The sequence below is a fragment of the Etheostoma cragini genome, chromosome 2 (assembly GCF_013103735.1).
Source record: "Etheostoma cragini isolate CJK2018 chromosome 2, CSU_Ecrag_1.0, whole genome shotgun sequence".
Classification (NCBI taxonomy): Eukaryota; Metazoa; Chordata; class Actinopteri; order Perciformes; family Percidae; genus Etheostoma; species Etheostoma cragini.
In genome coordinates, this window is record NC_048408.1 from 5,619,139 (window position 1) to 5,643,867 (window position 24,729).

The following is a 24,729-nucleotide window of genomic DNA, read 5'->3' on the forward strand; positions in this document are numbered from 1 at the left end:
GATAAACCCAATAGCGTAGCCCTTAGAGGGCTACGCCTATACTCATATAATCTGACGTTACCTACGTAACGAACGGTCCGCTGCTACTCTCAGTTCTTTAAATCAAGGCTGAAGACCTTTCTTTTTGATGTTTCCTTTCTTTAAATGATGTTCATTTCCTTAATGTTTAATTTCTTATGCTGCACTGTAACTTTTTATTCTTGTGTTTTATCAGTTTTTTTGTTTGTTTTTTATTGTTTATTCTGGTGTTTTATCTGTTGTTGTTTTTTTAACTGGCTTTTAACTGGTATTGTGTAAAGCACTTTGTTTTGCCCTGTTGCCGAAATATGCTACACAAATATAGCTGCCTTGCCTTGCCTTGCCTTGCCTTGCCTTGCCTTGCCTGAAACTAATTAAATCTTAATGGCAGTTATTTTAAGTCCACCTTCATTATATCTGGATGGTAAAGCACTTGGCTGCATCCATTGACTTGTCAGCTCTTGCTCTACTGAGCCATTCCCTCCTCTCTTTGGCAGACATGTTATAATTATGTGAATTACTACTTAAACTTTTCCAAAGGTCTGTTCCCATTGCAGCTTTTTCACAGTAATCCAAATTCACTAATCACAGTAAGCAAAATCTTTAAAGTCTGAAATATATGAAATCTTGGGTCCAGTACTGAGCAAATACACTGCCCCTAACCATCAGCCACAAACTGGGAAGTAACAAAGCCTTTGCTCTGTTCAAGCTTTACTAAGTAGTGTAAGGGATTTTGGAGTAGCCAAGATTTCCCTCTTTTTTCTCACTTTAAACTCGTAAAATGTGGACGTGTGGGAAGTGGCTGTCCACGTGTGATACGGTCGCAATGTTGTGGGGTGAATGTTTAATTCTGGAGACAAATGTCCAAATTTCTTTATTTAAGATATCTTCTACTTCTGTGTTTGAGTAAATGAGTATGGCCTTGTGACCATTCGTGCCCCCAAAAGTAAGGCAGTGACAACAATGGGGTACAGTATATGGAATGTCAACGAAGGAGACCCGGACTTAGTGCCCGACCACAGAACTCTAAGCTGCTGCAGAGCAGGGGAGACCGGTGAAGGCCAATGCACTTACGAAACTGGGCGAGTGACTGGAGCTGCCATGGCTGGAGAAAAGTGGCAAGAAGCAAAATACATTTGGGTGTTGGGGAAGGGATGGGGAGAGGGGGTGAGGGGATGGGGGGGATGGGGGTAAGGACAGACCAGTTAGAAAGAAGAAGGCTATGAATCGTCGAGCACGATAGTAGGTGAGTCACCTCAAGCAGCTGGATCTGGAATTGCAATGCGGCCAGTTCGGAGAGGGAACAGAGGCCGATCGGCCAGGAACAGCTGAAGTAAGGTTAGAGAAAGATATGAAGGGATGAAGGGATGCATGTGCACGGAGCTGGTGAGACGTGCTGTGGCAAGCAAAGCCTGTGAAGTCATCCGATTTCCCGACCTTGCAGACAGAAGGGAAGATGCCTGAGAGCCGCTGAAAGCTGAAGCTGAAGCCGCTGGGAGCCGCGGATCGTTCTGGGGAGGAGAGGAGATCCGGGCAAAGCCGAGGCAAGGTGACCGCGGACCACAATCGGCGACGTTAAGACACATGACGGGATTTGATTGCTGCAGCTTGATTGAAACCTACCCTGTTTCCAATAGAACGTCTTACAGACCGGCACTGACATCAGTTGAGCGTAGCTGTAGCGCCGGATCCATGACTGAGAGCGTGGAACGCTGACCCTCTTACGTCAAGCAATCAGAGACACAAGCCTGGCCTAGGTTTATCTGGTGATTAGAGGTGTGGTTTAGGCATGGACCTGCTCCTGAACTTTAGTTACGAAATTAACTCCATTTCACTATAGTCACCTGTCAAAATGTCTTATTGTTCAATTGTTAATTTCACTTTTACAAGAATAAGTGTGTAATTTCAAGAAGTTCCATCGACCTGTCGGCTCTTGCTCTGATGAGCCCTTCCCTCCTCTCTTCGGAAACAAAGCCAAAGTTAAACCTCAAAAGGTTTTACCACACTGTTACTGTTCCCATAACACATATTAACAATGTAACGTGTGTGTGAGTGTGTGTGTGTGTTTGTAAGCACTACAAAGTACAGAGGATTAAAAACCCACAGGTTTATTGGTGATGTCGCATACCTGGACACAAAAGTGACAGAATGAAAAAAAGCTTAGATTGGTATTGTTATTAAATTCAAAAAGACATTTAAGCATTTTCTCCTTGTGCTTAAACAACACACACAGATGAATGAACTGCATCTGTGTGTGATTGCAATATTTACAGTGGGAGAGGATAACATGCGGATAAAAGCTGACGGATGAAAAAGTGAGTGATGGATGCCAATATAGGAGGAGGGATGAGAGAAGGAGGGGCAACAACAGTAGGAGATATGCCTCAGATTATCAACCAGTGTCAGATACTCTAGAGACAGATAAAGAGGAGGAGTGGACCAAAGCGTGACAGCAGAAGAGACAGAAAGAAAGAGGTCATTTCTGTGCATGCAAGCTGCGCTGCAAAGATGACCGACTCCAAAAGCGTATCAGTGGAGGTGCCAGAGGGGAAGTTAATAAAAAAGGTCAGTAGAAGGATGCCAAAATATGACTTTGCGATGTCCTAAATTCGGCCACTGGTGCTCTTACAAAGTCAACGTGATAGACAGTGGGGACCGAGCGTTTGTCTTCTGAGGCCTGGCTGGCACAGACACTAATAACTTTTCTGTTAGCAAAATTATGGTTTCATTTTTATTTTTTTTAAACACAATGTCCTTTTAGAGCAAAACCATTTGGGTTTTCTGAGACTGTTGGTGCATCAGGAAGGTTAAGTTAAATGATAAATGCTTTTTGTGTTAATGCAACTGCACCTTCAGTAGGTGTGTGAGTGGATCTGTGCTGCTGTGGGTTCTTTGACTCAAAATTCCTTTCCTTTCCAGGAATTCATTCATAATCTCTTTTGCAAGAAAAATCATCCATCACTCGGTCCTCTTTCTCTTGCATTTCTTGTGAGACGTTCTCAATTCGTGGTCTCTTTGTCCCTACACTGTTCTCCAGGGTTCCATCAAGAAGAAGATCGAATCATTAAGGCGATGGAGTTCAGCTAGTATAAAGAGGCCTCCAAAGCCTAAGGCCAAGACCCTGAGTCTCTCCTCCCCCGTGGGAGACCCCGATGATGTCTGGCTCCCAGAAGGAGACAAAAGGAAGCTGCGACCCATCGTCGACTCAGTCTTCGGACAGGTAGGACACAGAACTGGACGTAACATGTACCCCAGGTGTCTTTGTATGTGAGTGCATGTCTATGTCGGGGTGGTGTTCACTATGACAACAATTTTCTTTTGAAGTCTGCTCGCTGCTAAAATACATTTAAATAGCTACGAGCACAGGGCCACATGTCAAGGTGTCCCTGACCAAGACACTGAACTAGAGCTGGAGAAAATGAAATTACACAATATACACTCACCTTAAGGACTATTAGGAACATCTATTCAATTTTAACGCACAACAATTTCTAGGGTTTACAATGAATGGCGTGAAAAGGGAAAAACATCCAGTATGCGGCAGTCCTGTGGGCGAAAATGCCTTGTTGATGCTAGAGGTCAGAGGAGAATGGGCCAACTGATTCAAGCTGATAGAAAGGCAACTTTGACTGAAATAACCACTCGTTACAGCCGAAGTATGCAGCAAAGCTTTTGTGAACCCACAACACGCACAACCTTGAGGCGGATGGGCTACAACAGCAGAAGACCCCACCGGGTACCACTCATCTCCACTACAAATAGGAAAAAGAGGCTACAATTTGCAAGAGCTCACCAAAATTGGACAGTTGAAGACTGGAAAAATGTTGCCTGGTCTGATGAGTCTCACTTTCTGATGAGACATTCAGATGGTAGAGTCAGAATTTGGTGTAAACAGAAGAGAACATGGATCCATCATGCCTTGTTACCACTGTGCAGGCTGGTTGTGGTGGTGTAATGATGTCAGGGATGTTTTCTTAGCACACTTTAGGCCCCTTAGTGCATATTGGGCATCGTTTAAATGCCACGGCCTACCTGAGCATTGTTTCTGACCATGTCCATCCCTTTAAGGCCACCATGTACCCATCCTCTGATAGCTACTTCCAGCAGGATAATGCACCATGTCACAAAGCTCGAATCATTTCAAATTGGTTTCTTGAACATGACAAAGAGTTCACTGTACTTATTGGCCCCCTCAGTCACCAGATCTCAACGCATACAGCATATTTGGGATGTGGTTGAACAGGAGCTTTGTGCCCTGGATGTGCATCCCTCAAATTTCCATAAACTGCAAGATGCTATCCTATCAATATGGGCAAACATTTCTAAAGAATGATTTCAGCACCTTGTTGAATCAATGCCACGTAGATTTAAGGCAGTTCTGAAGGCAAAAGGGGGTAAAACACAGTTTTAGTGTTGTGTTCCTACTAATCCTATAGGTGAGTGTATATAGATATTTTCGGGGTGCATTTTTAGGTAAGGGCATGAAAGGGGAGAGAATGACATGCAGCAAAGGGCCCCAGGTTGGAGTCAAACCCACGGCTGCTGCATAGAGGAGTGAACTTCTCTACATTTTTGAGCAAATAGTCAATGTCAATATTGCGGGAATATTGTAGGGTTGACTTGCTTTCACAAAGCATTGACCTAATTGAGATTGAGATGGAGATTTTTGAAAAATAATCATCAGTAATGTGGATATAATGATGATTAAGTGGTTAAAGGCCTTTTAAAAGAAAAGCTAGAACAGTCTGGTAGGTTCGGAAATCAAATCACTTTACGGTAATGCAGCCTTTAAAACCAGGAAAAGACGCCACATACGATTTCCAAAATCTACTACAATATCTAGCCTCATATATCTATATAACATTGATATTTTGTCCAGTCCTACACTAAATCCCAAGTTGGTCTCTGGATGCTGTATGTATAGCTGTCCATTGCTCCTACTGCTTAGGATTGGTTAAATGCAGTACTTGAATTCCAATACATTGCACAGTTTTGTCAGATAGATGTGATAATTTTTTTTTATTTTTTTTTATTAGAGGAAGTTCCAAAGCTATCAAACTTTTACTTGGTTTAAATGTACCCTGAGGGTTTTTACCACTAGCAGCGGGTCAACTGTAATCCTGTAAACACCATGCTTACACATTTTAAATGTTTTGTGCATGCGTCTGTTGTTGTTGTTGTTAGTGGGGTTGGATTCAACCGGTGAATCAGAGCCCTTATTTTCTGCAAGACATTGTGTCCCACTTGTTAGTGTTCTCTGCACTGTTTTGAATGGTTTAATGGACCTATTAGAGTAACTTTACTTGTCTCTCCGACACTTATTGGATCACTGCAGTGAGCAAGTGTCCCCAGAGCTGCAAATAAATTAATAATTTTACAAAAAGCCAGTGAGATATGGCACTGGACGTTTTTTTTGTTTTGTTTATTTTATTCCAATCTAGTAGTGATATGGAGCAGAGTTTTGATGAGTGGGGCCCCATTGCGAAAGAGTTTAAAGAAGGTGAATAACATGCACCAAAGGGCCGCAGGTCACAGCTGAACCTGCGGCCGCTGCAACAACCAATGAGCTTTTTTACATATATACACTGTATATATGACTGTCTCTCTCTATATATATATATAGATATATATTTATCTATATATATATATATATATATATATATATATATATATATATATATATATATAGATATATATATAGATATATAGATAGATATAGATATTAGCCATTACTTTAACAAAATTAAGCTACTGGGCTATTAGAAAATCATAGTGCCAATAAATGCAAATGTTGTATGGGGAAGGAGACACACTAAACATGTGTGTTAGGTGTCACGAATACAAACAATTGGTTTCACCTTTGTTTATGGCAAAACATTGCTTTTTATCTCAAAGGAAATAACAAGAGATGAGAAATTAATGGATTTTTATTTAAACTTTTTCCCATGTCTTTGTAAGAAATGAGCTTGTACGAGACCCTCAAATATGTGTGTGAGAATATGACGCACCCAAATACAATAAAGTAGCTTTCTTTAGTTTTCCAAGATGACAATCGAGAATGATTTACGTAAGAACAACAGGACACAAGCTAGGATTTGTAAAACACAGTTATCACAACCAGCAGCAATGAGGAGTGCAGGGGTATGAACCGTAATGTCCTGACAACATTCCTGAGATCCGAGTGTGATCATGTAGAGGGAATAAAAACATATGAGCGGTAAGGATTAGTTTTTCATTTCAAGTCGAGATCATGTTAAGAGCTGAGGGAATGAACACGTAATTAGATTTCTCATGAGCTGACGCAACAAAGCCATTTCTGAGGCTCAGTCCTGCGGAATATGGTGAAAGACAGTGTACAGGTCAGAAAGAGGAATAGCAGAAAGATGGGACTAGTTTATGACATGCTGTTACCGGTAACTCACATATCTTAACTTCTATTTAAAATATATTTGCCGTAATGGTGTGTGTGTGTGTCTGTCTGTGTTTGTGCATTCATTTGTATGTTATGTGTGGTCATTTCAGTCTTACACACCAGGCCACTATAATCAATTAACTTTAAGTATGACATGAACTCGTAACATATTTAGAAGAAAGTTACTTGCTGGATTTAAAGAAAAAAGATGTTAAAAGATATCTTGGGAAGACCAAAACAAGCACGATTATAGCACAAAAAATGTCAATTCCTCTAGCCCTACAATTTGGCAGATTCTGTGTTGTCTTCTGTATTGTCATCATTATGAGTTAATATCTTTATTAAGTGAAATTTCTGTTATAAAAATAGGTTTTGCTGTGCTGACGATGACAAAATGGAATGGTTGTTTTATTGTAATGCAGCTGGCTACTTTTCTTCTTTTTTTCACATGAAATCGTGCTGGTAGAAGTTAGTCTAGTTTAGGGCGCAATTTTATCAAAATTGCAACATGGACTAGGGCAGCATCCAAATCACAGCCCGGTGCAAACTTTGTTGAGTACAAAATATGTGTCAAACCATTCTGAACGAAGTATTGTGGTGCTGCAGAGACGTTACAGACACAATTTTCTGTTTGGTACAGATCCTTGCAAAAATCGTTCTAGAATCATTTTAATATTTTTTATTTTATTTTAAAGTGCTCATATTATGCCCGTTTTCAGGTTCATAATTGTGTTTAGAGGTTATGTCAGATTTGGTTTACTTAATGAAATTATAAACAAAACACCATATTTTTTATTGTACTGCACATTGCTGCAGCTCCTCTTCTCACCCTGTGTGTTGAGCTCTCGATTTTAGCTACCTGTGCATGTACACGTACTCCCTGTTTAAGTCCAGGGCCACGGGCTCCACATTGACATCAGGACAGCTGAAAGTCAACACATCTTCCTCCGCAGGCTAGAAACGCGTCTCATCCCACTGCACCACCACCAGCAGCAGGATCAATTGTGTCATTTCATAATTCATATTTCATAAGGGTGTCAAAAATAAAAATAAACTAGCTGGGTGTTTTAGATAAATGAAAGTGATATGTGACCGCCAACACTAACAGTGAACACACAAGCATGAAGCTGTCGGACTGCCTCGCAAGCAAATACAGAGTGTGTTACTGTAAATAATAAAAACTGAAACGACAAATTACGTTCTTCGTCCATGCCCTCTAGAACAGAGATCTTAAACAGAGGGTCTGGGACCCTTAGGGGTAGTTACTTGAGGGTGGCCCCAAGTTATTGTGTAATCTTTTTAATGTTAAAATTTCAAAGTTAACATGTCTGAAAATATACATAAACATGAGTCCAACATATTGTTAGCAAAGATAAATCGACCTATTTGTGAATAATAATTTACACGAATTTAGCCTCCATGTTAGCCAGAAACAGTTATGCTTCAATAAGTCAATTATTTGAATAGCTTAGTATTCTATAAATTAAAAAAAAAAATGTAGGCCCATTTACAACGTTATTTTAATTATATATTTTTTTAACAATATACTGTATGTAGCGGGGGGTCCCTGAGCCGCTTGAGGATTCACTGCTACATGTATGTTTAACATGAAAACATGATTTATTAATATATGCATATGTCAATTCTTATTTAAATAGCTTAGTAGTGCATGTACCATCAAATGGAATGTGTACAGACTTTAGGCCGCCCCACACGTTATTGTAGGCCTAGTTTAATATTCAAATCGATTTATTACAATGTATTGTAGAGGGTCCCTGTTCTGTCTCTAATTCATGTAAGGGGTCCCTGATCTAAACAGCGTCAAAGATCCTTGGTCTAGAATGAAGTATTTTCTGATCTTTCCCGGCGCTCCCTGCGTTGGCCTCCCCGCTGTGTGTCCGGACAAGCCTCATTCTAACGAATGACAAGGCTGTGTTGTGACAGTCATTGTGTTTACTGCTTATGAAACGTACATTCTTAAATTAGATCAAAATATCAATTTTCTCCTTGCAGCTGTAAAATAGCTGGCAAAAATTGAATTGAATAATAAACAATGCATGCAAAGCAATGGGAACAAAATACAAAAGCAGCTTTAGTAGACAGATGTAAAAGTGGGTTAGTTGATGGACCATTAACACTGAGGCCCTCCTAGCAGCAACAGTTGTGCCCTATACTCATGATATTTTTGCAGAGAATCAGTCTCTCTATCCGTGGACCTCCAGGACCTCACAGAAAACTCTGCTTAAACATACTCTGGACAGATGCGAAAGGAATTACCCTCCTTTTAGGAATGTGGGACAGACCAAAACAGCCTAAAATTCAGGATGAATTGAAATCCTCCGCTGACTGTACCAGCACTTTTTCTTAAGATAAAACTATTCTGCCTGGGGTTTTGATCTGTAAGTTCAGGTCTGATAAAGGTGTCATGTAGTAATATGAAAACATATGGATAACTTTTTTATTTATGGTTCATCTTTCTTAATTTCTGTCTTTCTTCAAAGCTTCACTCTTAAAAATGTTTCTGGGTCTTACACAGAAAGAACATTTGCTGAATTGATGTTATGGTAGGTCCACCTCTAAAATAATACCTTTATCTGATTTTGTTTTAATCTAAGAAATTACGAATTGGCTTCTATTTGTCAATGGCTGGCTTTGAACGCATTTTCTCCATGTTCCACTTGCTGTTGGATTTAAAGGTGCATTCATAGATTTTTCTTTGTCCACTTGGGGACAGCAGAACAAGCTGTTAACACAACATTGACATATTAGCAAACAATTGCCTATTTACACAGACTCAGAGCAGCAATAACATTCATTTGGAGTTGTGTTTCTAATATTCACTCTCCTTGTATCTCTACTTTGGTCTCCACTAAGTCCTGAGTAGATACACTATAAAACCTGATGAGTTAGTTCAACTTTAACCATTTGAGGAAACCAATTGCCTTGAATCATTTACGTTTAATAACAAACAATTTAATCATATGAAAATAGTTAATTTGTGTCCAAGTAACTCAATTACTTATTGGTAAGATAACTTGGGTAAATAAAGTTAATATTACTAATTCCATTTAGTTAATTTAGTTGATCAATAAATCTATCAATTATATATCAGTCAAATGTGGCTTTTCTTCAAACTTATTAAAAATGTGTTAATAAAATGTATCTGATTTAAATAAGAATAACTTAAAGCAATCTTCTTTATAAAAATACCACTTTAGTTTCATTTACTCAGTTTATTTCCACTAAAACAAGTTATTACGTATTAGTTTTGACTAATAACATTAACATTAACATTAAACTTGGTTATGGCTACCCAATTAATTTGAGAAAACTAATTGCCTTAAACCTTTTAAGTGGCAATAACACAATACAAACATGTCTGACACAACTATTTATTTTTATTGAATGCTGAATAACATATCAATGTTTGTCAAACACAATGAAATTAAAACTCACAACATTTTTTTTTATCATATTTGTACTAGCGCAAGAATACCTTTAAACTGAAAACATTACATTATTATTTAGTGCCCTTGTTTCTCAGTACAGCTTAAAAAGGAGAATTCCGGTCGATTCCAACACGTAGCTCTATTTGTAAATGTGGAGGTCTGTCAGTAGAGAGAAAAACAAAACCAGTCGGTGCTGCCTACACCGTGTTATCCTCCAAACTTAACTCAATAAGAAATTGTCTCCTGCTAGTTGTACCACAGCACTCACTTTAAATTAAAAAAATAAAAACACCAGAACTAAACAGAGCTGAATTAACCAAACTTCCATGCATTTCTTTTACATGTCTAGCCGTCAGGTTCACTCAGAAGGAATCACTTCACATGGGTATGTACTTTTAGTGACATTTAGAGGCTAACAACACATTTATACCTTTCCCTGTTTACGTCTGTTGGGTGTAAATGCTAGCAGGAGGATAACACGGTGTAGCCAGCACCAACTTGTTGACAATGGAGTTTTTTTCTCTCTATTGACAGACCTCCACATTTAGAAACAGAGCTACGTGTTGGAATCCACTGGAGTTCTCCTTTAAGTAGAAAGGCAACTATCTGTTTCAACATAGAAATCTAGTACAAATGGATGTTCCATATTTTCCAAAGGAAACTCACGCAGGCACGTCCTCTTCATTCACCACTGCCACCAGAGTTACTGTTCCATCCTGGATTGCCTCCAACTCATCCTGAAATGGAAATACATGTTCAGTATGTAAGAGTGTAACTGTACAACTCAATCTTACAAAAAGCCTAATGATGAGGATCAATGGAGAGCTCTAGTTCAGGTCTTCTTGTTACCAAGGTTTAGCTCAGAATATCTCATAAAGTGAACAGTTCACAGATAAGGTTTCCTCTTTTTAACTTCTTTAAGTAAAAGCTTTCTGAGTTTAGAAAGGCACAAACAAAGAGATGAGTAGGAGGTCTATGGTGTTCAGGTATTTTATAAACTTTTAACTTCTGTTACAAATTAAAGAACAGATAATGTGTTAAATGTGTCCATGTCTGTGATGAGAACTGATTTTTAGGCACAATTTTAACATTTTTTTTACCTGAATACCACTTAAGTACAGTCTTTAAAAATCCTGACCCGCTTTTATACAAGACTCACGTGGTTGAACCATATGTAGATAACTGAATTATAGAATTTAGAAATAGCATATTTCTGCGGGACTGTAAATTAGTGTTGATGAACAACTCTGGCCAGCCTTAATAAAAAATAGAAATCCATATCAAGAAAACTTGACTATTTAATTAATTATCTTGTCCCATCTCATTCTTATTGTTTACTTAAAGCTACTTCACAATAAAGACAAGCTCCATTTAATTAAGTGGAAGACCCTAGCATTCTTTTAACGCTCTGTCGCACTACACAGCAAAACCTAACTAATGTGGAGAATTGCTCTAAAAAGCAGTGTTATCTAAAAGGTACTGTTAGACTTTTCAAACTAACTTTGTGTTCTGTTGGATATCTGAGGAAGGAGGTTCAGGGTCGAATTAAGAATTAAGAAAAGGTTTAATGGAACAGGGTGATGAGGATGATGAGACAAAGACAAAGACAAACGCAACATGATAACACTGCAGCTGACAGCGGACTGATCCACGCTCCCCCTGACGGAGTCACGTGAAACCAGTCCTGAACATACCTAAATCACATTCATTTATCCCCTGCACCTGGGGGCTGTTCCTTTTCACCTGTGGCATTCGAATCTATTCTCATTGGTCCGCCGTTGTCATGACAGCATGTCGAGTGCATCTTCGCTGTCCAATGAGAATAAACATGCCGCTAAAGTCTGCCCCTCTGGGGGTCGTTTTGGTTGAAGAAAAAAGGGGTCTGTTGTGTAAATGTGAAATTCTAACCTACTCAACATTGTATTGTCTTAGCCCAGACCAAGACCCCAGAGGAAAGGAGACAGCAGGCCCCCTCCTGGTATTGTAGCAGGAAGCTCCTTTCCATATGTTAAATGTCAGACTTGACCTTTGGTTCTTTACATTCAGAGAGAAAGAGGGGGGAAATGGGGGACAGAGGAATGCATCATTTTCTAACCTGGCTCCTTCAGACATTTTAAATTTTTAAAACTCAACAAAAGGAGGGATAGTTTTTGGTTCTCATCTCCAAACTACCAGTGACTAAGTTTATGTTTGCATATCTGTCTGGGTGGTGTTGGAGGTAAATCCTGCTCCGATTTCAGGGTTCAGTCAATTAATAGTCAGAATTTCAGATGTTGATGTGTGAATCCTTTTTATTACGTAGGATATCCTAGAGACAAGGTTACATAGATCAAGCTATCACAGCTCTCCCCTTCCTTTGTCTGGCTCTATTTCTCCTGCACCCCTGGTCTTATTCACTAAGGGTGGGGTCTCTTGGTCACAGTGGTGTGATATGTTTGTGTGCTTATTCGCTATCTTTCCATTGGTATGTGACTGAAAGTTTATGACCTTTTCAGGACCTGCAGAGAAAATAAAACATGACCTGCTGCACTTTCAGTTGGGCTGTAAAAGTAACTAGAAACAGACTTCCATAGCTTCCATAACCATCCATCCTGCTTCCGACGCATTTAGGAGAGCTGGGTTATAACAGAATGTACCAGAACTCTTTATCTTAGAGAAAATTTGTATTGCAAAACAAGTTAATGCATGAACCACAAACTTAATGCATGACCAACATGTCTTTATTTAAGTTGAAATAATGCTTTTGCCTTTAGCTTAAATGTACAATGTATGATGCAAATCACATACAATGTTTGAACACATATAACATTCTAAATTCCAACAGTGGCAAGACAAAATCTGCTAAAGTATGTAGTCCTGAAACCCTGAAGCTGAGCGATACTCAGGTTAGCTAATGTCCAATAAACTGTGCATACTTTGTGTATTTTTTCTTTATGTTCCTAGAGGGTTTGCAATTTCCAAAATCATCAACATAAAGAATTACTGATAATTTTGTACCCTCATCTGAGAGAAGCTTATTTTCCTGGAAATAGGATCCATCACAGTATGACAAATAGTGTCCAGGCAACTGTGAGGGGGTTTCTTGGACTTTCTCAAGTACATCTGTTTTTTCAACAACAACTGCTCTCTGCAAAATATTACTCTCTGAAACTGCCTGGACAATCTCACTAAACACTGTGTCAATATAGGGAAAGTTACACTTTTCTAGTATTTTGATTAGAGAGCTTCTGAAAATTGGTTTTGATGGTGAAATAAATTAATCAACATGCTCAATGATTTACCGTGTTGCCCTTGTGGATACATGGAGAACAGTCTGCATTTTCAAGAAGAAGGCAGCCAGACTGTACTGTAACTGCTCTGTTAATCCCTCATAAGTACTGCCTGCTACCGGGACAGTTTCATCCATCCATCCATCTTCATCCGCTTATCCGGTATCGGTCGCGGGGGCAGCAGCTCCAGTAGGGGACCCCAAACTTCCCTTTCCCGAGCCACATCAGCCAGCTCCGACTGGGGGATCCCGAGGCGTTCCCAGGCCAGGTTGGAGATATAATCTCTCCACCTATTCCTGGGTCTTCCCCGAGGCCTCCTCCCAGCTGGACGTGCCTGGAACACCTCCCTAGGGAGGCGCCCAGGAGGCATCCTTATCAGATGCCCAAACCACCTCAACTATACTCGGAGTAGAGCAGCAGCGGCTCTACTCCGAACTCCTCTCGGATGACAGAGCTTCTCACCCTATCTCTAAGGGAGACACCAGCCACCCTCCTGAGGAAACCTATTTTGTCTGCTTGTACCCTTGATCTTGTTCTTTCGGCCATGACCCAGCCTTCACAACCATAGGTGAGGGTAGGAACGGAAATTGCCCGGTAGATTTAGAGCTTTGCCTTCTGGCTCAGCTCTCTTTTCGTCACAACGGTGCGATAAACAGAATGTAACACCCCACCAGCTGCTCTGATTCTCTGACCAATCTCTCTCTTAAAGCTCCACTGGATCAGATTCAATGTCAATATCTTGGGAAACATTTGAGACTTTTTGCACTACGATTGCCACAATATAGTCTGAAGCCTGTTGGTGTTCTCTGCACTTGTGTGCATTGTATGTTGAGTAACATTTGTTTGAAACTCACAGGCCTTAAATGGACATGGCACTGTTTCTTTCTGTCTTAGATGCCTCCTTAAATGAACCAACGTGTCCCTCTCAACAACTGGCTGCTTAAAATCCCACACAGGGCCATGAAATGCCAGATTTATAGTCAAATCACTGTTGTCTCTACCTACCACTCTTTTCTCAGAATATAATCTTGACAAATGTACCTTCAATGATTCTTCACAGTGAAATTGTGGAATACTGGCCATGATATAGTCTGTAATGTCTCAATAACTGTATTTTTAAGGCACTATAAAAACACACAATTTACATTTCCAGATGATTTGTACCAGTCAAAAAAAATACAACAGTCAGTTTGCCCAAGTTTGTCAAAGTCAAGGCAGTAGCCTCTTCAGACAGACTTGCAGACTTGTTCAACCTACAGTCCTCCCTCTCTGAGCAGCGGCGGTGGAAGCAGTGCTGGGACTCTCGCAACAGCCAATACGTACAGATCCAGAGCGCCGCCCCGGTTGCCTCTGGGATACATATGAACGAAAACGTGCAGATCTGAGAACAGCACTCTCTGTGTGGCTCTATATTGTGCAAAAAAAAAAACAAGCATGCACAGTTTGCCAGACCCTCTGGAGACAGTGATATGCAGCGCATTCCATCAGTAACAACCGCCTGGGATTCCTTGTTTTTCTTTGTCTTACACCACTAAAGTAATCTGTCTTATTTCTCCGTCAACCGCTGAAGATCACACAGACTGCACATAAGAGTAATTGGGTGTGAGTGTTTTAGCAACAATGTTCGGAGAGTGGAGAACGTGACTGCAAGCGCCAAATCAAGCCCAATCTGAGTTTAGTCTAAGCTAACGTTACCATATACAATTAACATTTTTATGCACTCTCTCTCCCATTAGCTACACAATGTTTAACAGTTAAATAAGTTATTTCCTTATGCAATTTTATATTAATGTAAGTTAAGATAGCTTTAACTTACTTAATTAATTACTTTGCTAACCGAAAAGAAAAAGACCGTTATTCCAGTGCCGTGTGCAAACAGGGGACGCAGTCACGTCTTCTCTGTTTAGCGTGCTTCTAGACCTTATTGGCGCCTTGGTGTGTTTGAAGCATAGACCGTAAATATACATATGCAGTCTATGGTTCAATGACAACTTCTTCTTTTGTATGCCGGTTGGCAACCAGCTTTTTGGTACCTTAACGCCACCATATGGACAAAAATGTGGATCAAGTGGTCAACCTACACTTTCTTAAATTCTTTTTAATAACTCAGTTGTCTACAAAAAATAAAACAAAAAAACAAAAACTAATTTTACCAGATCCTCTTTGCAGTATATCATGTAAATGTATTGTGCAAAGTTGTGACATCAATCTTTGTCTGGCTTGATGGTATTTATTTAGGACAAAACATAATTACATGTTCTATGGTCTCTTGACTGTAGCAATATTCACATATTCCATCAACATGCTTTTTCATTATTAATAATGTTCTATATAATCCTGTACATCCTTATTCTGGATACCACATAGTTTTCTTTCTTAGCTACTATACAGGTGTCTCCCCGACTGTTCATTATCCCATAAAAACTTAAGCTTTACTTTATTTAATACCCCCGATATGGGCAGAATATGTTTTTTTTTTTTTAACATCAACATTGAAAAAGCCAGACTCAATTATAATGAGTAAATTAAACTAACTGGAATCATATAACCTAAACTTAAACTTTCCCACAAATGTAAGTGTACTCAAAACAACTCAGTTATTACTTCAACAACTCATTTTTTAGTTAGGTGAAATTTATGTGAATGAGTCACTCCAACTTCTTGAGAGGTTTAAGTTATGTTAAATTACTTATTTTATCAAGATGGGCTGTTAGGTTTTACAGTGTATTTGTCTCGTTAACTTTCTAAATGCTCCTTTATGCTCACTGCACGGAGTTGCTGTAAAAAAGCCGTGCAACAGAAAATTCAGATGTACAATGAAAATACACTATGTAAAATGGACCATGAAAATAATCCTTTGTGTATATACACTCACCTAAAGGACTGTAAGGAACACCTGTTCAATTTCTCATGCATTTAGTGGTATGATCCTGGTCAATACAATCTCCTGAACTCTAAACTGAAGGTCAGAATGGGAAAGAAGGGTGATTTAAGCAATTTTGAGCATGGCATGGTTGTTGGTGCCAGACAGGCCGGTCTGAGTATTTCACAATCTGCTCAGTTACTGGGATTTTCACGCACAACCATTTCTAGGGTTTACAAAGAATGGTGGGAAAAGGGAAAAACATCCAGTATGCAGCAGTCCAGTGGGCGAAAATTGATGGGTCTTGTTGATGCAAGAGGTCAGAGGACAATGGGCCAACTGATTCAAGCTGATGGAAGAGCAACTTTGACTGAAATAACCACTCGTTACAACCGAAGTATGCAGCAAAGCTTTTGTAAAGCCACAATGCGCACAACCTTGAGGCGGATGGGCTACAACAGCAGAAGACCCTACCGGGTACCACTCATCTCCACTACAAATAGGGAAAAGAAGCTACAATTTGCAAGAGCTCACCAAAATTGGACAGTTGAAGACTAAAAAAATGTTACCTGGTCTGATGAGTCTAGACTTCTGTTGAGACATTCAGATGGTAGAGTCAGAATTTGGCGTAAACAGAATGAGAACATGGATCCATCATGCCTTGTTACCACTGTGCAGGCTGGTGGTGGTGGTGTAATGGTGTGGGGGGTGTTTTCTTGGCACACTTTAGGCCCCTTAGGGCCAATTGGCCAATTGTTTAAATGCCACGGCCTACCTGAGCATTGTTTCTAACCATGTCCATTCCTTTATGGCCTCCATGTACCCATCCTCTGATGGCTAAATCCCCATCAACTGCAAGATGCTATCCTATCAAAATGGGCCAACATTTCTAAAGAATGCTTTCAGCACCTTGTTGAATCAATGCCACGTAGAATTAAGGCAGTTCTGAAGGTGAAACAGGGTCAAACACAGTATTAGGATGGTGTTCCTAATAATCCCATAGGTGAGTGTATATACAGAATATAGTTCGAGAAGGAGCAGGTGGAAGATTTTAGCTTGTTTGATCCTGCCTGTATTTCACAAAATTATCTTATTACAAAGCAAATAGATATGTATAACAGAATATATAACCGTTATCTTTCACGTCTTCCAAAAACTTACAACAATACCTTTACATTACATTTCAGTTCCTATGTTTTGGTCTATTATTTCCTGCACTGGTCAAGTATTGATTTCTTTAATCTGTTTTTAAACTGATTGATACTATGGCTGTTTGATGTCATCCAGTCCATGCCATAAGGTTGCACCACAAATTGAAACACACATGCTTTTAACAGTAGTTCGCACAAGAGGTTGATTGAACATAAAATGTCCTCTTGGATGATAACCCCTGTCTCTTTCATTAACCCTTGTGAGTATGTTACATGGTACATTATTTCTTTAACTTTAAACATAAATTGAGCAGTTTTAAATGTAACAATTTCCATGAATTTCAGCAAATGTGATTTAAAAAACAGATTATTATTGTTTTCGTATTACCCGGTGTGATTTGTTATCCTGATTGCTCTTTTTTACAATGTGAAAATATTTTGGAATTTGCTTTTGCAAGTTTTTTCCCGAACTTCCACACAATGTAACATATAGAGTAAAATACATGTGAAGTACAGAGTATGTAATGTATTTTGTTCAATATGTATCTAGTTTTACTCAATCTACAATACTCCCAGCCATCTTCATTCACAGATATTTATTGTGGGGCTTGCCGCCCTATACCACATAACTCAGCTGGGTTTTAGCTCAATTCACTTCGGGCTTGTTTGCCCTCGCTGCAACTTATCTCACACATGTCATTGCAGATATAATGTATATATGCATTTGCTAGAGGGATCTGCACACATTCCATGTCAAAAGGCATGTATGGTTTAGCATATAAGGACAAAGACTAAATAAGGGGATGGGCGCTTTCTGTTTCTGATGTCAAACAGGCTCAGTAGGCTATACTACACATAAGAGTGTTTGTAACCGTCTTTAAAGCACTGGGATTATGGTAGTGGGAGATGCAAGTTGTGACCAGTTGATATCACTGATGTTTCTGTACAAGCTGTAACTTGTGCATCATCACAATATATACATTTGTGCATGTTGTCCTTATTCTTGGTTGAAGACAGCATCTGCATAGGTTAGTTTGTTACCCAGTTGTCCGCACATGAACTGATTTACAGCATTTGTGATACATGTGTGTTTGTGTGTCAACACGCATACGCATGCAAATACACATGAACACACCCCGTCTCAGCCAAAATGTTTCCCCTGACCTGTACCAAAGCTGTTAGCTTTGCATGACATGCAAAAGCCTGACTTTTGGAGTGTGTCCATGTTGTTGACTGGATTTTCTGTTGGCCTATCTTCTATCCTTGTCTTTTAGGCATCTGGTGTGCGTCATGTTGTCAAGTAATAAAGCACAAATTCTCACCCAGCTGCCCTGTTTTGGGTTTTATAGCTGAACAGCTTTGTATTCCCTCTGAGCTGTTGATCGCAAGAGTATCTGCCTGCAGTGGGGGGTTTTCCACTGAGTAAAACCGAAACTTTTTAGCTTTTTCTTCCAGTGTCAAGGTGCTTTCCTGCAAGTGCTACTTATCTCTACTTCGCATGTTTCCCTTTGTACGATAAACACCACACTGCCTTTACCACCCTGATGCATTGTTGTAGTTACATTAAATGTGATGGATGAATGAAAGAAATTCCGGCGAAGTGTGGCGTGGATGCCAGCCTTGGTGTTGGGATCTCTAGTACTTTTTGTTTTGTTTAATTGTTCATTTTTTTAGCTGTCTCACTCGGATGACATACACCAGGAATGAGCCCCCCCCACAGACACACACATTTACCCACCAACCAAAAGATCCACCATCAAAGGATTAAATGTATATGTTGACATGACAGCTATGGTCATTAAATCTTTCGAGATGGCTGCTCAACATGGGACTAAACTACATCTTGCAATCAATCAATCAATCAATCAAAATTTATTTATATAGCACTTTACAATAACCAGTAGGTATCCAAAGTGCTTAACAAAATGAGTAAAAACATACAACAGGAAGAGTAAACATAGAAAACAGTAAAATCAGAAAAGGTTACAAAGAAACAAAAGAATACAAATTGTCACACCACTGCTATGTATTAAAACCCAGACTGAACAGATATGTTTTAAGTTTGGACCTAAAAAGAGTGACATCTGTAACAGTACGCATATCAGGGGGTAACTTGTTCAAGAGTCTCGGGGCTGCAACTGCAAAAGCCTGATCACCCCACCGTTTTTACCTGGACCTTGGGACTTCTAAAACCAACTGATTTGAAGACCGCAATGACCGGTTGTGTTCCCGCACAGTTACAATTTCAGACAAGTACTCTGGGGAAAGACCATTTAAAGCTTTAAAAACAAACAATAAAATCTTAAAATCTATTCTAAAACGCACTGGGAGCCAATGCAGGGTGTAGAGAACGGGAGTGATGTGTGCACGTCTAGGTGTATTTGTTAAAAAGCGAGCAGCAGCATTTTGAACAAGTTGAAGACGTGAGATGGAGGTCTGATTCAGACCAACACAGGGGGCATTGCAGTAGTCCAACCTTGAACTGATAAAAGCATGAATGGCCTTTTCTAGGTCGTGCCTGCTCAGAACTCAGATTTGCAATGCCACGACGTCCCATGGACATATATGTAAGGATCCTGTTTTCAGATTTAAGCTCAATGTTCAACACCAACATCCCAGAAATCTGAACACTGTTCAGCTGTCAATGAATCACAAACTTCCTGACAATTGGGAGGCAGCAGGTAAGGTTGGGAAGATCTCATCCAGTGCCAGGAACATCAGTACTGGCGCACCCCCAGGAACGTATGCTTTCCCACAGCTCTTCTTGCTCCATACCAACAATGCTTGTCAGGAAATCCTCAAATTTGCAGACGACACAACTGTCATCGGCCTCATCCGTGACAAAGACGAGGTTCAACAGCTGGCCCTGTGGTGTGATCAACCTGGAGCTCTCAATATTGTGGAGATGAAGGTGGACTTCAGGGTGAGCCGCCCTTTACCATACTCAACAATAGTGTCTGCTGTGGAACGTTTTGCAACATTGACACAATCAGGAAAAAGCCCCAGCTCAGGAAGTTCAACTTCAAACAACCAACCTCACTGTTTGGTTTGGATCTGCATGACAGGAACAGACTGCAACGGACAGTCAGTACTGTGGAGAAAATCATTGGTGCCAACCTGCCCTACATTAAGGACTCCAGAGTCAGGAAATTGGCATTAAGCATCGCTAAAGACCTATCACACAAAAGGTCCCCAGGAAGAGCACCGGGCTTTGAAGCAAATTGAACAAAGTGACCAACCCGGCAAGTGATGCCCTCTGGCCAATAAACACTTTTTTCCACAGACTTGCATGGGGAGAGAGTCATCTGTAAATCAGTGGATACGTTTTTTCCTAAGCAGAATACCCCAGCAAAATGAATCTTTTTACTATCACAACTTGATCCATCTGGTCAGATAACATTTGCCACCCCTGGATACAACCTGTTTCAACTTCTCCCCTCTGGTAGACACTACAGAATACTATTCAACACAACCCGTTCTCATTCCCAACTTGTCAAATACTGACGCTTGGTCAGTGGCTCTCAGCGCCAGATACAGATGCAAAAATCAACCTCTTGTGTCTATATGGTACGCACCGGGCAGAGTAGTGGCTTGTCTGCTGTGCTGTAAGATGACATAGTATGAAGAGCAACAGCAGTCGAGAGTAGTATGAAAGACCTAAGAAACCTGCAGAAGGAGGCAGGTTGGACTAGTCAATGGGTCAAACAACACAGGAATTTCACTGGAATTGGTTTCAAACCCGTGCATCTGACTGAGACGCTAAAGGAGACTTTTTACATTACACCAAAGACCCCTGACCAGGCATCTTTTTTGACTCACTGGGTGTGAGACCAAACAATCAGACCCAAGAACACTTTCTTCCCACAGGCTGTTTCTATAATGAACACCAGTTCACAGTGACAGGATCAATCCCAGTGCAATAATTTCAATGTAAATGATATATTCAATGGAGTTAGACACATACTTTTAACATGTAAATATCTGTATATACTGGCATATCCACCTATCATTGTAGCCGTGCATTGTAGTTAATAGTTAATGTCCACCTTGTCCAGCTTTGGTGTCCTCGTTTTAAACCGTATGTCTATTTATGTGCATGTTTTGGGAGAGTCAAACTTCCAGTATGGGTTGACACATACTTTGAAATTAAAGCTGATTCTAAAGCTGATGCTGATTCTGTGCATGTCCGTGAAATATACAATGGGAAACAGTGCAGGGAGAAAAAAAACATTACAGGACTAAGCCTTCCATTTGCTAATCTGGTGGGTGTCCAGCTGGATCAGTGGGCTAAGGCACATACTTTTATATAATCGAGACACTGGATTCAAATCCTTTGTTGCAAGTGATCTCATCACTCTCTGTCCTCTTTACTTAATAGATTCTCAGTGGATTTTTTTTTTATTCCCCCAAGTCCATGGATAGGTCAGACTGCAGGATCAGGTGGAGAATCCTGTCTGTGGAGCTGCTAGATTCAGCGATCATACCATCAGCCCTTGAAATCAGGTTTCCCCACGGACTCGTTTCTTTCTTTCTCTTTTAGTGCACTGTCCAAAAAAATGCACAAATCCATTGAAGAAATGGGCCAGGTACTAGCATTTGTCCAGAGAGTACCTCCACTTCTAATTGGTTTTAATAGTATTATTATTAGGCTGACAATTATACCAAAATGGGCTATATATCATGATTTATTGGGGAAAACCAAGCATGCAAAATCTAACATTCAGCTCCCCCGAATAACCCAATTGGAATTATATTTTGTTTCTAAAGCACATTTTCAGACACTGCGACGATTTGACTGTGAAAGTGGCAGTCAATACAGGCTCCTTAAAATTGATACGTTGAACAGTCCTCTGTTTGGGGTCACCCCTACTAGATATACATATGTATATAAACATATCCAAACACATGTCATGATACTGCTGAATTTGTATACCAACACCGTTTCTGTTCCAATTCAGGCATTGACACAAATGTTTCTGTAACTCAAATGGATTGACTTTTTTGACAGCAAGGCAAGAGGCTGACATCTGGCGTCGGTGCTGTGTATTACAGCTGAGCACAAGTTAAGCACCAAGCAAAGCTTTGCTGCACTCCTGTGGTAATACCCTGACAGTGTAAACAGATTTTCAACAGGCGGTCGGGGACACTTAGGGGGTCTTTAGATTCACTGCAGGGGGTCGTCCAAATTATTGTTAATTTTTGAAAGGTTTTAAATTAAAAAGTCTAAACATGAACTTGAATATTATTAGCAAATATAAATCCCCACTGAGGAGAGATATTGACCTATAGGCAAGGTAGTCAATAAACTAGCCATCCACATATCCAGTTCTTCCTGAAGATTCATTGTTACACATGTATATGTGCAACATCAAACGAGGATTTATAACAGTTGTTATTTTAAAAGCTTAGTATTCTATGCACCAAAGAGGTATGCAAAGAATTTATGCCGCCCTACAAGCTCTTGTGGGTCCAGATTAAAATGCAATTTCGTTTTCTACCATTTTAGTTTTAGGGGGTCCCTGTTTTGTCTCTCTTTCTCTTGTTACGGGGTCCTTGGTTTAACGTTGAAGACCCCTGGTGTAAAGTATCCAGAAGCTGCTCATGGATGAATGTTTATATCCCGCAAATGTAAAAAGTGTGTAGAAGTCTTCATTGTGTCTTCTGGCTTGACTTGTGTGAGTCGATTCTGAAAGCAGTGGCGGGCTTGGAGAACAAAGTGACACAAAGTAGGGTTCAGTTCACAGTGAGACACACACGGATATGCAATTCATTAAATTTTAGGCTGCAGGGGCAGCTTCTAGCTCACCCAGTAAGAGGGTACGCCCCGTGTAGGCTGAGGCCTTTTCAGCGGCCGGGGTTCAAGTCCAACCTGCGTCCCTTTGCTGTGTGTTGTCCCCCATCTCTCTCCCACCTTTGCTGTCTATCCAATGTCATTCTGAATAAAGGGAAAAAAAATAATACAGTATCTAAAACAAAAACTAAAATAGAAAATGAGGCTGCAGTGTTTTAAAGATATGGAGGTATACTGTAGTAACAGAGACAAATATAAAGGGGTAAAACTCAGGAGGAGAAAGATATGGATGAATAGAGAGACACAGAAAATGCGTTAGTCCTTCCAAATTGAGCACAGAGGATTTGGGCCTCTAGGTGCTCAGCGTTGGCCTTGCACATATTGAGCTAAGCTTTGGCACAAACACAGCACCGCATGACCAGCATCTCAGTGTGTGTCACAGGAAGTATGCAGATACAGTTCATGCACACTTGTATTAAAATCTGTTCCTTACTGCAATTGTGGTTAATTTGAACGTGTATGATAACATAATCCTAGCAGTGATTGCAATGCAGCTGCTCAGTAACACAAAAATAAAGATTTTACTTGGAAAAAAGTTTAGCTTTAAAGAAGTACCTAGGTAAAAGATGACAAAAATCAGCAGTTCAATGTGATCAGGTGTCAAAATAGTGTTTGGGAAGTTTTGGTGAAGAGCTTAGTTTTGCTTCTGCAGTGTTCGGATGTGAAACCAAAGGTGAACAAATAAAGAAGAAGGCAGAAAAGTCCAAAAGAGATTAATAAACTAACAACAGAGGAAGTATTGTACAGAAGAAAGCCAGATTAATCATGTAAATATCACTATGCAAATGACTTGAAATGTCCATTCTGTGGTGCCATCTGTTGCTTTTGTGAAAAATGACAGTGGTAGACAGTGATTCACATCTCTAGCTTCCTACTATCCTCCAAAACACTCCAGGTAATGGGCTTAAAGACTGCACCTAAGGTTCCCCCAATTATTTAACGCAAACGTACACTATCAGTGAAATCTGAAAGATATAATAGTAAAGTAAAAAGTCTAACATTACCCTCTGAACTGCACTAAGGAAGAGGAGTAGAATACATCCTCTCCAGATATTTTTTAAAATATTTTTTTTTTTTAAGTTTACCACTGATGACAAACAACATGAATGGACACATTTTGACGACAGAGACCCAGTCCATCTGTTGTGGTGAAGGAGTGAAGACACTGTCCTCCCATGAAAAACGCCCCCTTAAGGCAATTTATTCAAGAAGCATTTATGACCCATGTTTACGTCCTAACGTGGTCTATATCGACGACGTTCCATTTGCGGGGTTGTTCAGGTGTCGCCGGATATTCCGACGGAAAATCCACCAGATGTCATCACCTTCTTGTTTCTTTCTTTTTTTAGATTATTTTTTTTAGGCTTTTTCACCTTTATTCAGAGTGACAGTGGATACATTTTGAGCCGCTTTCTTTGTGTTAGCATTTTAAACTCTGGTGGATTTTTAGGACTGGTTAACTGCTCCTCAGATCTCTGCAGGGTAAATCCAGACAGCTTTCTGTCCAATCTCAAAGTTTCTGTTGCACGACTAAAACTACTTTTGAACGTACACGTCCACCACAACAAGTTCCTTCCCGAGGCTGTTTTGCAGCGGCGCCGTTGCTCTGTACATTGCTTACCGCTGCCCAAGACAATTACCTGTTGAAATTCACTGGAAAATATATGATTTTCTCGCCTAAATTTTTACCCCCTAAAACATGCTGCAGTTTCCACA

General features: G+C 40.0%; 1 protein-coding gene and 1 long non-coding RNA gene across 2 annotated transcripts in view; both read left to right on the top strand.

Annotated features, from left to right (window-relative positions):
• The first annotated feature begins 2,355 nt into the window (after window positions 1–2,355).
• The window catches only part of cabp2a (calcium binding protein 2a), a 34,860-nt gene continuing 12,486 nt past the window's right edge, over window positions 2,356–24,729 (top strand). Inside the window, exons 1-2 of the mRNA XM_034860776.1 lie at window positions 2,356–2,583; window positions 3,056–3,238. Coding sequence (XP_034716667.1) covers window positions 2,527–2,583; window positions 3,056–3,238 — 240 coding nt within the window. The 5' untranslated portion in view covers window positions 2,356–2,526. The remainder of the gene's footprint in view (window positions 2,584–3,055; window positions 3,239–24,729) is intronic.
• Window positions 7,482–23,104, top strand: LOC117937098. Its single transcript, XR_004655098.1, has 3 exons — window positions 7,482–7,492; window positions 8,543–8,549; window positions 22,957–23,104. It is a non-coding gene; the product is annotated as an uncharacterized LOC117937098 (long non-coding RNA).